The 15,712-nt window shown below is 44.9% G+C and overlaps 1 protein-coding gene across 2 annotated transcripts in view; it reads right to left on the bottom strand.

Moving 5' to 3' along the window:
* LOC118504055 overlaps positions 1-15,163 on the bottom strand; it is a 34,118-nt gene extending 18,955 nt beyond the window's left edge. The window contains exon 1 of one of the 2 annotated variants that reach the window (XM_036038090.1): positions 14,047-15,163. Coding sequence is in view for 1 of the 2 variants with exons in the window: in XM_036038096.1 (XP_035893989.1) it covers positions 14,047-14,055 (9 nt within the window). In the remaining variant the exon portion in view is untranslated. The remainder of the gene's footprint in view (positions 1-14,046) is intronic. The other variant, XM_036038096.1, reaches the window with a different exon arrangement.
* Between the last annotated feature and the right edge of the window lie 549 nt (positions 15,164-15,712).

Here is a 15,712-nt window from a genome sequence, read left to right as displayed (position 1 = left end):
TTAAGTGTTGCTCAGCAGCTGGCTCGATCGGTCGATCGGGTGAAGGAAGGAAAAGTGAAATCAAGCGAATCTCGGCAACCGCACAAATAGGCGGGTGTTTTTTTTTTATTACGAGCTGGAATCGGAAGGTCTGCAAACAAGTAACCGCCGTTTCCCCTTTTGCCAAGTCAGTCACTTGTCACAGCAGATGGAGGGAAAAGTCGTGGGCTTCTGTTTCGGTTCATGGGCTCACTTTTCGATTAGAAAAGCTAGCGTTGTGACGAGGGACCAGGAAAAACGAGATATTGCCAAGTAACGGAAAGCCCTGGATGCGTTATACTTAATTTTAAATGACGATGTCTTCCAAGGGTTTTGCTTCGATAAGTTCAACTTTGCATGACGACCTCAATGAAGGTCAAAAAGACGATGAAAAATATGAAAATAAAGGATGAGAGAAAGACAAGAAATTGAAAAACTCTTGAAGAAAAAAGATAATGAAGACTATGTATAAAGCATTAGGACATACTACATAAACTGAGGAAACAGAACTGCAGTCTCAACTCTGTCAGAACTGAGTCCCTTAGCAGAGTCACGCATACTGATGATAATTCTACACTATTGTCTCAAAGTACCTTGTCCCTTCTTCAAGTTGGTCTATCCAAAGCGGATTTGACATATCCAAGGAATTATCTCAGGCTCTATAAAACTATGGCCTATAGCTGTAGAGGATACATATATCCACCAGAAGTCGTAAAGTAAGGCAAGTCGTTGAGAATACCCTCAGACAAGACACTATTCTTCAAATAACACATGCATTCCAACGACCTAAGGCCCAATTGTCTGGAGGTTTTTCTCTCCATGAACCTCTCATTGAACTTCATCTCAGAAGTATCTCTCTTCGAGGACCAATATCTCTAATCAGGCAAGACTTAATGCGTCTTCCCACATTGTGCCTAATATCCTGAGCTCCTAATATAGGATCTTGATCCAAGTAGTGGAATATTCGTTTTCTGCTTTTACTATACAACCTCAAGAGGTCTTGCCATTCCAGGCTTCCTTGACCTGTTTTTACTAGTAGTCTGCAAAATCAGTTCTATGCCCTTGAAGATATTCGTGGAGGAATTCAATTATCTGGTCCAACCGAGTAAAGATCACCCAGCTCGGCCACCAGACCGGGCCCGTTGTTGGATCACTTTGGAGAATACTTCAAAATAATAGTTGAAAGTGCCGAGCCCGTTGTGGAGCTTTGCAAGCATATAATGGAATTTAATAATAAAGTAATAAAATAATAAAATTAGCTATGTTTTAAGTGAACCAGCTGGTTGTGAAGTTCTCTAGGAACGTTTGGAAATCTTCCCTACTTCTATGCAAAATTCCATTATATGATTGCAAAGTGCAACGATGGACCAATAATATTCCACTGTACGATCGAAACTATCTCTTAAGTGAATCAACAACTCCATTCATATGGAATCGAACCTTTCTGTATAAGATTTTTCTTTGTACCTCTTCATTTTCTATTTCCTAATCGTTTACTCAAATTACTCGGGGAAAAAGAAACCCATAACGTCATCGAGTAAACACGCTCTCGAGCTATATAACGCCTTGTTTTATTTGGCCTGCTGGTTTTAAGTTTGAAGTTTATTTTTGATACACGAATCGCCCGCTCATCAGTTTTCTGTACCCGCTGCCGGGTAGGTGCCGGGTGCTGTGTGTTATTTTAAGCAAAGCACAACAAACGGGCACCCTTCGTCGTACGAGTGTTGGCTGTTTTGCGATCCAGGAAAACTGAAAAACTGAAAAGCTCGCCCAAGACGCTACGCCCGAACAAAACAAAGCGAACAAACAAAGAAGCGTTCCAGCACACACACACACACATATGGGAAAAGTACTATTTGTTGTGTATCTGTTTTCTTGTTCAACCACCAGCTCCATCTCTTCCATCCCTCACCCCACCCTCAACCCTCTCCTCTCCGCACTGTTTATTTGCTCCACTTCCACGCCTTCGACGGTTGAAACGCTCGGTGCAATTACCGCAATGACAGCACCAGCACCATTAGCACGCCTTCTGGCGGCAAAACGGAATGAAATGAAAACGCGCCATCCGAACCGAAGCGCATCCCGAGATCGTTCGGTGGTTTCCATTTCAGCACCCTACCGAAACTTCCGACGCTTACACTCCCACGCTTGAAGGAGATCGCGCTCACTAAACGTATGGTGTGCAAAAAAAAAGTGGATAAGACAAAATCTGCGATACCCACAGCACAAGTGGAGACACTTTTTCCCGATGCCATAAGGAAAGGTGCTTAACTGGCAGATGTGGGGGGACACACACACAAACACACACGGGCGCTGAAAGAGTTGGAAAATGAAATGGAAAAATAGTAAAACCGAATGAATTGGCTGTTAGGCAGTATCTTGATTTTCTGGGTGGAATTTTTTCTTTCTATTTTATAGGTTTTTTTTTTACTGTAGATTTGCCACAACCGAAGAGAGAAAGAGCTGAACCACAACACACAGACGTCGGATGCCAATTTTTACCCAAGCTAACCTCCATTGGCCGATTGTGGTTGAAAGGCCGTGAACGGTTTTGGCTAATCTTTTCAAAACACGAGGAAATGAAACATTTCCTAGCCGACCGTCTCTGCACGCACCTAGGAAGATGGGTGCGTTTTTCGGGGAACAGAAAAAAAAAAACACATAACGGCGGAGGAAAAAGTGGCTCCCTCTTATCGCTTACCCATCTCCAGATCAGCTTCATCTGTTTGAGGAAGAATGGTTTAAAAAAATGACACAACGTAATAAAATCATTTCCGAACAGCGGCTCTGGTGCGTGCTATCTGACGGATGGCGATCAGTTAACGCCCTTTTCCCGCCTGATGGTACAATTGTTCGGCCTGCATTTCCAGCCCGATAGCACGGTACACGTCCCGATGGAGGCTCTTCAAAGTTGAAGTTTTGAAGCGCTTGATTTATCTCTAGTACCGTGTGAAATGTTCAGCCCTCCCGAAGCTCTGGTTGCCAATTCTTAAGCTACAAATGCATCACAACAGAAAAAAAGCATTAAAAAACGCCCCGAACATGGTTGAAATGGCTTACTTTTTCGGCTTATCAAAAACGATCAATAGATTTCGTTAGGCAGCAAGCGACGAACCCCCGTATGACGATGGGAATGAAATGGGAATTTCCTTCGGGCTTAACCCGACATACCTCTTTTAATTTTATTACTTTCAGTAAAATAATGTACCTTTCCTCTCTTTTCTCCTACACCCCCGCTCCTTCCCCCTTACACCCCTTGTTACCTGTATCGTAAGACCCGCGTAGAGCGATTTAAAGCTAATAGTCCCGAAAAAATGTGTAAATGATAATTTCTCCGACACGGTCACAATGGTGGTTGTTTCTATTTTTGGTTCTAGCTCAACCGCCGCGCTGTGGAATGCTTCCAAAGCAGTGAGAACAAGAAAACTATTTTTTTTACATTTTAGTGTGTCTTCAACAAGCAACAAAAACATTCGGTCTTCCCAGGCGATTACAAATTTATGCCATCCGTTTCCATGCGACCATTTTCATTCGTCCCGCGTCACCCGAACCCGAAAGGCGTGAAAATTTTGTACCTGCTAGCTGCAAGATACGGATAGTGATTAAATTCTATGAAGTAATTAGCCTGACCTGAATATACTTATTAGACGATAAACGGCGCGCGCGCGAAAAAAGCTCGGACACGTTGGCCCTTTTTTTGTTTTGCTCCCCTCAGCACAACAAGCTCGGTTAGTGGTCTATCAAACTCGGAGGGGAAAAGACGGGTATCAAAAAGGGATGAGCAAAGCGAAACATTGTGTTTCGTAGCCACAACAACATCGCCCACATTGCACATCGGACATTGCGCGGGAACGGAACGTTGCTGTTGCATTAATTGATTCGGCTGACCTTCTGAGGGGTTTGTCATTTGTGTTTTTAACCGCATAAAAGTGAGGTTATGTTTGCCACACGATTGAACAATCGGTTTTGTACCGAGACACCCGCGAAAAATCGGAATTGATTCATCAGAATGCGTTATTTTACCAGGTAAAGAGACATCGTAGCTCACAGTGAACTATATTTGGCCGGTCCCACCAGCTCAGAAGAAAGTCCCACCGAACAATTTTTTGTTACTTTTTTGTATCTTTTAAACCACATTTGGTTCTTAAAAAGTTTGAAATTAAGATAATGATGATCAGCTACCGGTACGGTGCGTTTAATACTTCCCTTACTGACCTACTCTTCGCAATGGGAAAGCATTTGTATTATTTTAGTCATCGTCATCGTCAAGCAATTGGACAACCGTGGTCTACCGCAGCTAAGGGTCTCCCCGTTACTACTCCCAGCCCGGTGGAACCCAGCCCCTCCCTCGAAAGCCGTTGTCCGGCAATATAAATGAAGAAATGCCACTCTTATTCCGTTGCTCCAAATGACGCGACGACCGGAGCGGCAATCGTGATAATTGTGGTCGAAATAACGAAAAAAAAAGACGAGAAAAATTAATCACATCACTGAGGATGCTAGGAAGAGGAGAAAAAGGGAGGGAAAAGAGGGGTTAAATCACCACCCCAATTTAGCTTCCAAAAATGAAGAAGAAAACTCCCTCCACCAGCCGATCAAGCGCGGACAGTCGTAGCCGAAGTGATCATGGGACGGAAATCTTACTGTCAGGTTTAGTCAGTCGGACAGGTTTTATTTTTCTGGTGTGTGTTGGAATGCTTGGAGGTCCACCCCTCCCTCCTTCCCCACGCAGCCCATCATAATTAACTAATTAAGCCTGAAGAAGCACTGGAAAAAAATGATTGCGCGATATGAAAAATCCCTTTTTATTTTTGACCGTTTCCTTACTCATCGCTATTCGTCGACTGGGCGCTGGCGTCCTCTAGGTTAATCATTCTAATCATCGTGCCCATCATTAAGCGTAGCGCTTCTGTTTCCAGGGGTAAGTTCTACGTACAATTTAGATATTAAACCTTAAACCGTTCTTCCGCAGCAAGTCCCCGAAAGCAAAGAGACGCCGAGCTTGTGCGAAAATTTCTAAACATAAAGAGATGGTAACTATGGTCGCTGCTCATTAACGGATGATTTATATTCTCACGGAAAATTTCGTTTTAGGACTTTTACGCTTATGGAAGAAACTCACAATTGTTCCTATTATTTTAATAACCTCACATATAAAAAAGCCTATAGAAAGAAATACAATAAAATGTTTTATCTTTGCTCATTAAGTTCAACAAGGTTCCGCTACTCTCAGACACTTGGAAGATTTAGCGCCGTCGTCCTCTCAACCCAATATGGCAGTCTTTCTGGACAGACGCATCAACATTATCACTTCATCTCAACCTAGTCCTTAAAACTCAACTAGTCACCTCCAATGTCCTCAAAAGACTCCAGTAGGCTTAGTCGCCCTGTGTCATTCTCATGACATGACCAACCCATCGGGGTCTGACTAGTCTAAGTCAATATTCTTGAAGACCTCCACACATCTTCCTGTCTAACTTGGCTTAGAGTCGTCAGTTTTAGGCCCTTGTCTATGTCTCAGAGGCCTTTTTGAATACTGCGAATATACATGTTCCAGCTTTCATCCAAGATAGGTATAGTTTTGGACGACTTCAAAGGTGATCTCCAAACCCAAGAGTTTGTGAGGCCTGCTCGAGCTTTTGGAAGGCTTCCACTGCGTAGGAGCGCCTCAAGCCAATGAAGTCTACGTCATCGGAGTATGTCAGTACTCTGGATTGGTTCTCCTCAAATCTCGGCGATGACCCTCACTAGCTCCAGAAATTCAAAACACTCTTCTGCTAAATTAGCTGCTGTAGTGAAGATATACATCCCAAATTTGTCTTGCAAGTCTTCCGAGGATGACACCTGCATTTCTGAAGACTCTATCTTATCTGTCTAATCTCAACAACACCCCCAATAGTCTGTGTTGCATCATTCGCCCACTCTCCCCGACACCAAAGCTACAATTAGCATTGTTTCCAACTGTCACAAACGCACCAACAGAGGCTCTTTTCTTTACCGACTCGCACATTTCACAGGCGTCTGGTTAAAATTATACAACCGATAAGCCGTGCCCTTAAATCTATATGTAACACAAGCAGGAAATCAGCATTATCAAGCACACAGCAAAATCGCTCACTGGCATCACGTACGAACATACCCATCGCATACCCATCATACAGGCACGACATAAGTTCTGCTCTGGGAATGATTCTCCATCAAAAATTGTACACAAAAGGCCCGGGCATACCAAACCAGACATAACCCTCAGCTCCCCAACGCACTAGCTCACGCTCTCGCTCGGCCCTTGTCATTGTGGCGATCGTTTGCTTTTCTTTTATCTAACACGATTGCGCTGCATAATTCCCATTCCATCTTCCATTTCCATGCCATTGTTGGCCACGCGCACACCGCACAGCGTATGAGAAAATTATTACAGAACAAAATAGTAATAAAATAAGAGGCAGAAGAGAAAAAAAAACAGTCGAGCTTGTTTGTTTTTTCCCTTTCGCTAGCTCGCTTATGCTCGTTCGGCCGTATACGCTAGAAACGCTGAAGAATGCAGCCACACGGGGAGTCCGTTCCATTTTGCGCCGAAAATCATTCAGCCAGCACCCACCGCCATCATCATCATCATAATCATCCTGCCAGCGAGCAGCAGGTGAGCCTCGCACCTTAAAACAGAACACCGAAGCGCAAGCTAACTGTTTTTGCAGCTTTTATAATAACGATTCTAATTATGCTCGGTGCTCGGAGTTCCGCGGAATATCCGGGACCCGGGAAGGGGACCGGCGCTTGGGTACGGCAAGAATTCCATTTCGAAAACTCCCACCTGGAAAACGACCACCCTGGCTGGACCAATGTTTGAATAATTGGAAGCCGGAGCCGGTGCCGGCGAGCCAACACGCGTACCGTTGGATGACATGGTTCGTGGTCGTAAAACGAAGCCCGGACACACTTAACAAGGGTTTTGCGCATTTTATTCCAATCTTTGTGTGTGTGTGTGTGTGTGTGTGTGTGTTTGTCCCATTCTTCTGAAGAGTGTAGTTGGAGTCATCCGAAAACGGAAATTGAACCACTGACGAGATGTTCGCCACTGTGGCGAATCTTGGAGACGATGGCGGAGCAGTAACTATACTTTTACGGAGCTCTCAATGACCTCCTTCGGAATCCTACTTGTATCCAAGAGTCTTCGCTTGCAAAAATCCGCTGATCAGCTGTCAAGGTGGATAGAACACTCTCAGCACCCATTGCTCATATCACCAAGAGCCTGCAGGTGAGGCCCAAGATCACTCACCGAAATTCTGAGGGACCATTTTCCATAAGTGAATCCAGAATTCTGAAATCCACCGATAACGTAGAAATCGTTGACTTGGGAGACTCCTATGTAGCAGACTGTTATCAAAGAATCAAGAAGGGTTGGAGATCCTCAGGAAAGCCTCAGTACCAAGGAAGGAGAAAAAGATGTAGTCTCGATTCCCCAGCTTTGACCCTGAGGACTTTGAAGGATGTGACAGTCCCAGAACTGCTATCTGTCCAAAACCGCAGAAACCCTCTTAACACCATTCGAGCGACAGATATTCAGAGGTCTTGCTAGAGTCTCCATAGGCCATCCACATGGACAGAGGAGGAGTCGTAGTAGGCCCAAGCTGATATGGATTGATGGCGTTGATGCGTCCACTATATAAGACAACTTCCCTAGGCCACGTGTGCTTCACGCAGACTACCAACTCCCAACTGCTCACTTAACTGCTACATTGTAAGCACTATTGAGATGCTGCCGTGGTTTTTATATTTCAAGCCCTTCATTTCAAGCTAATTAAAGGTTGTTTTTTTTTCGAAGCAAAATTTTCAAATGACATGCCCGTTATTAATGTTCGAACATGTACTCCATCTTCCTCAATTGTTTTTGTACCAAGCTTTTCATTCCCCAGTGTGTGTGTGTTAATCGTTAATGATTTTTCCTTTCTTCTTTTTTTGCTCACTCCACACAGACTGCATAATCCGGACGGGAAGATGTACGGCTGCATCATCCCGCGAAAGCATACCAATCGATGCGTGCATGATTAGCCCCGTGTGTGTGTGTGTGTGTGTGTGTGTGTGTGTGGTTCAAGATAAAAACCATAAAATACAATAAATTACGTGATAGCAGAAAAAGGGAAGCAAAAGCTAGGCGAGTGAAAGTTTAAGCTGTTAATCAATGTTTTAGGGGCCAACAAAAACCCCCTCCGGATCATTAAAATTGCATTCAATAGAGGCAACAGAAAGTAAGGTTATGATTTTTTTAATGTCTTTATACGCCTGGTGTTTGGTGCAAATTGCCTTGAGGTTAATGTTACGCCAAAGCAAATGTCATTTTCATTAGCCGCCGATAGAGGCGACTCGCTCCCTCAGGAAGACTCCCGTGGACATCCGTGTGTGTGTCAAATCGTCAATAGTTGCGATCAATAGTTGCAACAGGAAAATTATTGATTCTTCTTCTTTCTCTCTCTTTCTCACTTACTCTCGTTTCTTGACACCCCATTTACAGTGATCAGTGAGTTTCCTGGTGTGACAGAAAATTTCCCTCCAAGACAAGCTTGAGCTCTTCTTGTGCCTCTCTTGTTCCTGCTTGGCCGAACGCTTGCCCCCCCAAGAAGGGCAACTCTTGTGCCCGAAGCTTTTCCTTGTCTAATTGCGGAACGCTTGCTTTTCACGCATCACATTTTTCTGTCTGCACGGAGCAGCAATAAGGGAAAACCCGTAAAAACGAGCAGCCCATCACGCAAACGCAGTCGGATTCTTCTCGCCATCCGGACGTCCGGTTGGTACCGGAGTGCAGCAAGAGGGGGAAACAAACGGGTGAAAAACTGGACCGACTTTCCATCCATCGGGGAGACTGGCCATTTTTGTCATTGGCTGATAGTTTTTTTCTGCAAGCGCGCCGCTGGAGGCGCAATTTTCCTGCAGCCCGGGCACACCTCACGGGGAAAGTCTCGGAGCTGCAAGTCCAGCCAGACTCCAGTGCGCTTTTGCGAGAGCAAACCAACGAGGAAATGTGGTGGACATTCTTCGGAATGCTGTCCACGGAAAGGGTTTGTCGATTTTCCCCCTTCTCAACACTGTGCCGTGAGTGGCTTCCGGGATGCCTCCCTGGGGACGAGTTTTCTTTTTCTCGAAACCTGCAAACGTGTGGTGCGCAAACAATCGTTGTCACGTTTGCGGAAGAAACGGTTACGAGCAGTTACAACAGCTTTTGTAAACGTAAATAAACATCCAGGCGAGCGATGCGTTGACAGAATTTTTTCGGCTACCGTCAGCGAACCTCAGAACTTTCTCCAGGGAAAAACTTAAATTCTAGGCCGCTTTTTTTTTCAAGCGGAGACAACTTTGAACGGGACCACCTGTGCTTAAACACATCGGCAAACATCAGCAATTGTGGAGGCTTTGTAGCTGACCTACTAATACTACCCAGCAACAGACGAGACCCGAAGACTGCAACCGAAGACGGGCGCACACAAATGCAAACATCCTCCAGCTTATTCGCCAACGAAGGCAAACTAAATAAATTCATTTCCCCTGCCCGACACCGTTTCGCAAGCCCCGCACGCCGTTCGTCTTAATCCAAAAAGGTTCGTCGCTTGCGTACAATACAGGTTGTTTGTTTCGTACGCCGTAACCATTCATGGGTGAAATTTGGACTTATTTATGGGCGAAATTTGCCCCCCTCGCCACGGGTTTCCGAATCGATCGAAAGCGGGGTTTGTTATTTTAGTCAAAAACTTAATTAATCCTCATACTTCCCATAATCCATCACGCGGATCGGTGGTGGAATCCGATTCCGTTCGATGGGGTCTCTCGGTGGATGATGTAAGAGCGTCACGGAGCGTTGGTAGCACGGTGGACATATATGGTTTTTGGGGGGTGCATCTCCCTGGGTGCTACTGTTGCTCCAACGCACGTCCGTGTCCCGTAAGTCCGTACATGGTGAAGCATGGTCGCCATTACCGGGTTGTATTAGATGGCGGTGTTTGGTGCCACTCCTTTGGTGACACCCGACCCGGGCTAGAATTACGAGTCCCAACGCATGACATTTACTTCACCGCCTAAGCTCGCTGACATGGCAGTGGTACTCGAAGTATTAGACATTAGACTAGAGTTGGAAATTGCGAATTTAATGTGATGAAGGTCTTCAAGACTCTAAGTTGTTTTATTGGAAGCTTTAATTTGTGAAGCAGAGAATATCTTATTCCACCAAATATCTCAAAGCGAGCAGAGAAACCCTGCAATAACGGACGCGTGCCTGGTGATCGATTGGTTGCCAAGGTTTCGTGTACTGACCACCTACAACACTCAAAATACTTCTCCCGCTTCTCTTCCTCTCATCACCCCGCCGCTCAAGTCCTCAGACCCTACCAATTACTTCACAAACTCCAATCTTGATCCACACCTCAGCGGGTTGTTCTTGTGTCACTTTGATCTGATCTGTTGTGATATATTTTCGCGTTGCTCTCAATCGCAACATCTTGGCCGCCTTACTATCACAGCTTCAACTTCAAGCTGTCGAAGTTTGTGCTCGGGGTAGTTGCTTCATCTATTCTGGTGGCAGCGCCGAAGCAACAAAACTGGCTGACTCATCGCTCGATCGATCGTGAGATCCGACCTTCACCAAATTCGGGAACTTCTGGTGTACTTTCAAATCGGTACGAAAAGAAGGTAGGGGGTAGACTGTCACACCGTGGGACAACGGAGTACATTAACACGCCAAAAAAAGCATGGCCGGCCCTTTAAATCGAGTCGGCAAGATCTCTCGCTCGTGGAATCCGTCGTATCCTCATCGAAAGGGAAGCTGACGCACACGGCGAAACTGTCACAATTTCTAACAGCGTGTTTGCAGATTTTTCCCTCTCTCTCTCTCTCTCTCTCACGATCCTGTAAGCCCTCGGTGAACTTTCCCTTTTTTATGCTGTTTTTGCGCTTCGCACCCATTTCTCCAGCGGCACGTCCACGGTGGTTTTGCCCCTCTTTGGAGAGAGAGAGAGATTTGTGACACACTTCTACCCGGTACCAGCAGAACCGGTTCCCGGAAGCGTACGCCGCGTACGAAAGAATCCAAGTGTAAGTGAACCGTCCGCGTATTAATAAGCCTTTTCCCAGGCTCCCCTTTTTGCCGCGATTTTCGAACGCACGACGTACGATAGGTAGCATCACACGATTGACGAACCCGGTATAAGCTCCCAGCGGTGCGGTCGTCGTCGGACATTGAGTAGGATCGCACGAGGAACTGCAACATGTAGGTCATAGTCGTAGTTTCGATTTCCTTTGACAACCATATCAAGTCGCGTCGTCTAGCAAAAGCCCTACCAAAGCCAGACGCGATCATCATTTAAATCCACGTTGCGCAAAAGTTGATGATGCAAATCTTAGGAACTCCTCGCTTTTTTAGATGTCAATTTGCATTAACCTTAGCATCTACCTACACCGAGACGAGTTTATAGAGAGGGAGATGGCTCGTCTGTAGGTCGAGAACATATTGAGTCATTCTCGATGCCTCAATAGATTGACATTTTACTCTCGAAGTCATCTCCACAGACTTGATCTCCCACAATATCTTAGATATCTTGATCGAGTCAGACTCTTCTTTCAGTCGTCCAGAGACTTCATCTCTCGCAATATCTTAGATATCTTGATCGAGTCAGGACTCTCTCCTTGTTACTCCCCAACTTTTCTCCCACCCGTCCCGAGACTTCATCTCCCGCAATATCTTAGATATCTTGATAGAGTTAGGACTCTCTCCCTGATGCTCTCCACCTCTTCTCCCACCCGTCCCGAGACTTCATCTTCCACAATATTTTAGATATCTTGATCGAGTCAGGACTGTCTCTTTGTTGACCCGCAATAAAAAAAAAAAACCTTCCAAAGTACAAAAAGAGTTCATGGTCGCAGAGTATCCAGTCCCTCTTGCAGAGACGAGACCAACCCTTTGTTGCATCAAATCTAGAGCAACATCAACTTCTTGGAAGGGTTGCGATATGATTACGGCGTTGTGTGTTTTTTTTTTTTTGCTTTTTAGGCTAAGAGCTTTTATTGCCTCCACCAGCTCCACCTTCCCAACTGCAACTTCCAGCTCGACCAGCATCGATGGCAAAAGGGCACGGCAACAACAACAAAAAAAGGGCGTCCAACATAAATCATACCGTTCACGGGTTTTGAGGTTGTGTTGCCTTTTGCCGACCCAACAATTTAACGACCTTTGCCTGCAACAGTTTGTTGCCTTGCACTAATTTTGTGTGAGCAACTCCCGAACTGGTCCGGCAGCATCTTGAGTTAGTTGGTCCTCCCGTTTTTTTTTTTGTATTTTGCACAACTTCGTCTATACTGATGAGCCGACTGTAGACCACAGTAGAATCTGATGTCCAAGATCTGCCCAAGCACAGCGTGTCATTGACCCTCTTGCAGTTCGATCCTCTTTCTCATCGTTGCTACAGTTTCATTGCTGTTGTCTTCTTCTTCCTCCACTTCGTCTTGATTGCGTTTCGAACAGTTTTTTTTTTTTTTTGGACCCGAAAAGCAGTTCAATCACACCATCTCAATCTCATGTCGTACGCTGCGTGCGAGCGTGGATGTGGAAATCACACAGAAAGAAAGCGTCGTTTCGACGCGGTGGAAAGCTTGATGATCTCCCCTTTAGGCCACCCCATATAGGAGAGAGGGAGGAGGGACTGATGGAAAGGGGTGCAACACGTGCGTATGCTGTGTTGGAGGCTTTTGTTTTTCTACTTTATATTTATATGATAAAATCGTGTATCGCATCGGCACAATCCCCCCACCTACGCACCAACGGTCTTGGTGGAGTTGGTTTCACTTTTCACTTCACTAATGAGAAATGTGCGTTTTTGTTTTGCTTTCGGCTCCTGTTTGCATTTTTTTTTTCTGCATGTTCGTAGAAGGCCTTTTTGAATATGTTTAATAATTGTCGGACGAGAAAAAAGGGGAAAAGGATCGCGCAAAGTGGGCGATTACGGGTCCAATCCTTTATGCTTTATGTCCTCCAGCCATCCGAACCGGACCTCTTCAGGGTGTGAATTAACTAGTGGAGGTATAAGGCTCCCCCAAAAACCTTAAAATGATCCTTCGCGGAAGAGTATCAGGATGTGACTTTCTACCTAGGAGGGTATCTACGGAATTCTAGGGAAAGACCCCAAAACAGACCAATGTGTGCCAAGGTTTTTGAAGGTTTTGGAGGAGGTCAAATATAGTTATTATTTATATGCTCGTTTCCAGAAAGTCTTCAGCAGTCCTGATGTGCCTCCTTTTTTGTAGTTTTGATTGGCTTGATCAATCTCTCAAATCTTGGTGATCCTAAATCCTAACGCTTAATCACCAATTCTTCTTCCAGAAACCAAATTTAACTCACCAAGTCCTCAAGATATCCAAGGCTTCCCGAGAGATAGTTCAAGCCCACCCATTAGCTCTGCAAATTCGGTCCCAAAAAGAAATCTCCACCAACACCAGTTTTGACACAATTTGTTCCTTTTGCTTCCAGGTTTTCCACCGGACCTCAAGATAAGCAACAGCAAACCCGAGCCCGCACGAGCCGGTGGAGTTGTGGCGGAAGTGAATGAAAATGAAATAATTAGTGGCCACTAGCGCAAGTGGCCACAGCCGCGCCGGGAGTGCCCGGTGACCCACATTTTGCACCGCCCGACCATCGATTCGCTGATTGGCCACACCCGAGCGGTTTTGTGGCGTGCGCGTTTTGGACGTCCGCGTGTACTTCACCGGGGACGAGGGCTCTCGCTAGACAAGGCTGCTGGCTTAAGGTCGTGATTTCTTTTTATCCCATTTCACCCGTTCCTGATCGCACCAGACGATTTAGACTGGCAGGTTCTCTTGCGTTTTGTGGAGAATGTCTATACGCTAAGTGACGAACCCTCTAAGTTGAGCCTTCTGGACGCTCCAGACATACCCACAATCGAACAGTTCGTGATAGAGATACAATCCACAAAGTAAAATGCACACATGTACAAAACAAACACACGCTTAGAGTTCACAAAAAAAAACACTTACCTCAAGCATTTTGGGAAACGTTTTCGCTGCTTTGAAGTAACGGGTCCGCCTGCAAGGGCACGGACGTCCTTGCGAAATTGGTCCGGGCTTGAGCGGCTACAGTGCAACGGCTCGTTGTTCCTGATCGGCAAGCAGCTGACTGCCGGACTGCGTGGACGGTTGAGCACGGTGGGGTTGAGCGCGAAGGTATTCGAGTAATCAACGGGCAAACACCCCTTTTTTCGGACAACCGAAGCAAAAAGGTTTTTTTCTTAAGTTTTCCCTTCTTTCCTTCCTGAGTTTTCCCCCCCACGTTACGCACGGCCAAAGATCACACACGAGGTATAGACACACACGACGCAACGAAGCTTCCCTTGCTGTATTAAACTCCACGACTCCAACGTCCAGAGCCACTTATTTTGCACGTCTTTTGCTGCGGTGTTTGAGGCCACTTCACCGGTGTTTTTTCGGTTTTATTTTCAAAAAGATCCTCTAATTCCTGGCCGCAAACAGGCTCAACACACTTTCCCGTGCTAAAACTCTAGTCAAAGTTTTCCTGCGAAAATTTTCTTCACACTTCACACGAGCACCGATACACACACACCCGCGGTCCGGTATAGGAAACCAAAAATCATAAACACACTACGCGATTTCTCCTTGTAGTAGAAGTGTACCGAATTTGGCGATGCTTCTCTTTTCCCGATCGAAACACAACTAACGGACGGTTTTATTTCAACGAGCGCACGCAGTACTACGTCTGTTCGGTTCCACCGTCAATACATGTCTGCACGATCGCGCTCACTACGTCACGGATGGTGAAGAAGCAAACATAATACAAATCTCACAAGTAACAACAATTATTATATTTTTTTTGTATTATTTTGTTTGATTTGTACCAGGTGTTTAATTTCTACTGAAGAACTGGAATTGAAATGATTTTTTTTAAATATTAATTGTTTTCATTTATTTAACTTTTTTTACCACAAACTTGCCCAGTGTGCAGTAACAACTGCATCACAGCACAAGTGAGCCAAACTGTTCGAAATCACTCACGGTGAGGTGCTGGGTTCCGTGTGGGTTCCTGAGTTCCTTCGTTAAATATTTGTGTGTTAGCTGAGATCCTTCGTTTAAGTAAAGTTAGCACTATTGGGAAAAAAATCAAGCAAACTTTAAGCAAAACAAACAGGAGAAAAACCGTCACATTGGATTTATTTTGCTACATTATAGGTAAAAATTAAATTATACAGCGAGATTTTATGCATGAGTGTTGTCTAGTTAGTGCCACTGCCAAAATTTTTAATCAACAATAAATAAATGATTGAGACCATCTGGATATTACAGGCCACCTTCATGAACTCTTATTTAGCCAGCACATAAATGTTCCTTGGTTCGGTCGGCCGGTGAGTGAACAAAGCAAGCTGTCAAGAATTTTTGATAATTTTTTGGGATTTGTAACCCGTTGGAAATTTCCATAACTCGATTTGTATACGGGAGCATCCAGCAATGTTTTCAATTAAAATTAGTAAACCTATATAATAACCCTCTGGAAACAATCTTACTCGTAAATCAAGCTCATATGTCATATGTTCTATTTAACTAGGAACAATTTTTCATATTTACACTCATATCGAATAACTGAAATTATTTTCCTTCTTGCAGTGTGACTTTTTAACAGTTTTTTTTACTC

Source organism: Anopheles stephensi, chromosome X (genome assembly GCF_013141755.1).
Source record: "Anopheles stephensi strain Indian chromosome X, UCI_ANSTEP_V1.0, whole genome shotgun sequence".
NCBI classification, from domain to species: domain Eukaryota; kingdom Metazoa; phylum Arthropoda; class Insecta; order Diptera; family Culicidae; genus Anopheles; species Anopheles stephensi.
The sequence above is the reverse complement of the archived record's forward strand: the minus strand, read 5'-3'. Positions and strand labels throughout refer to the sequence as shown.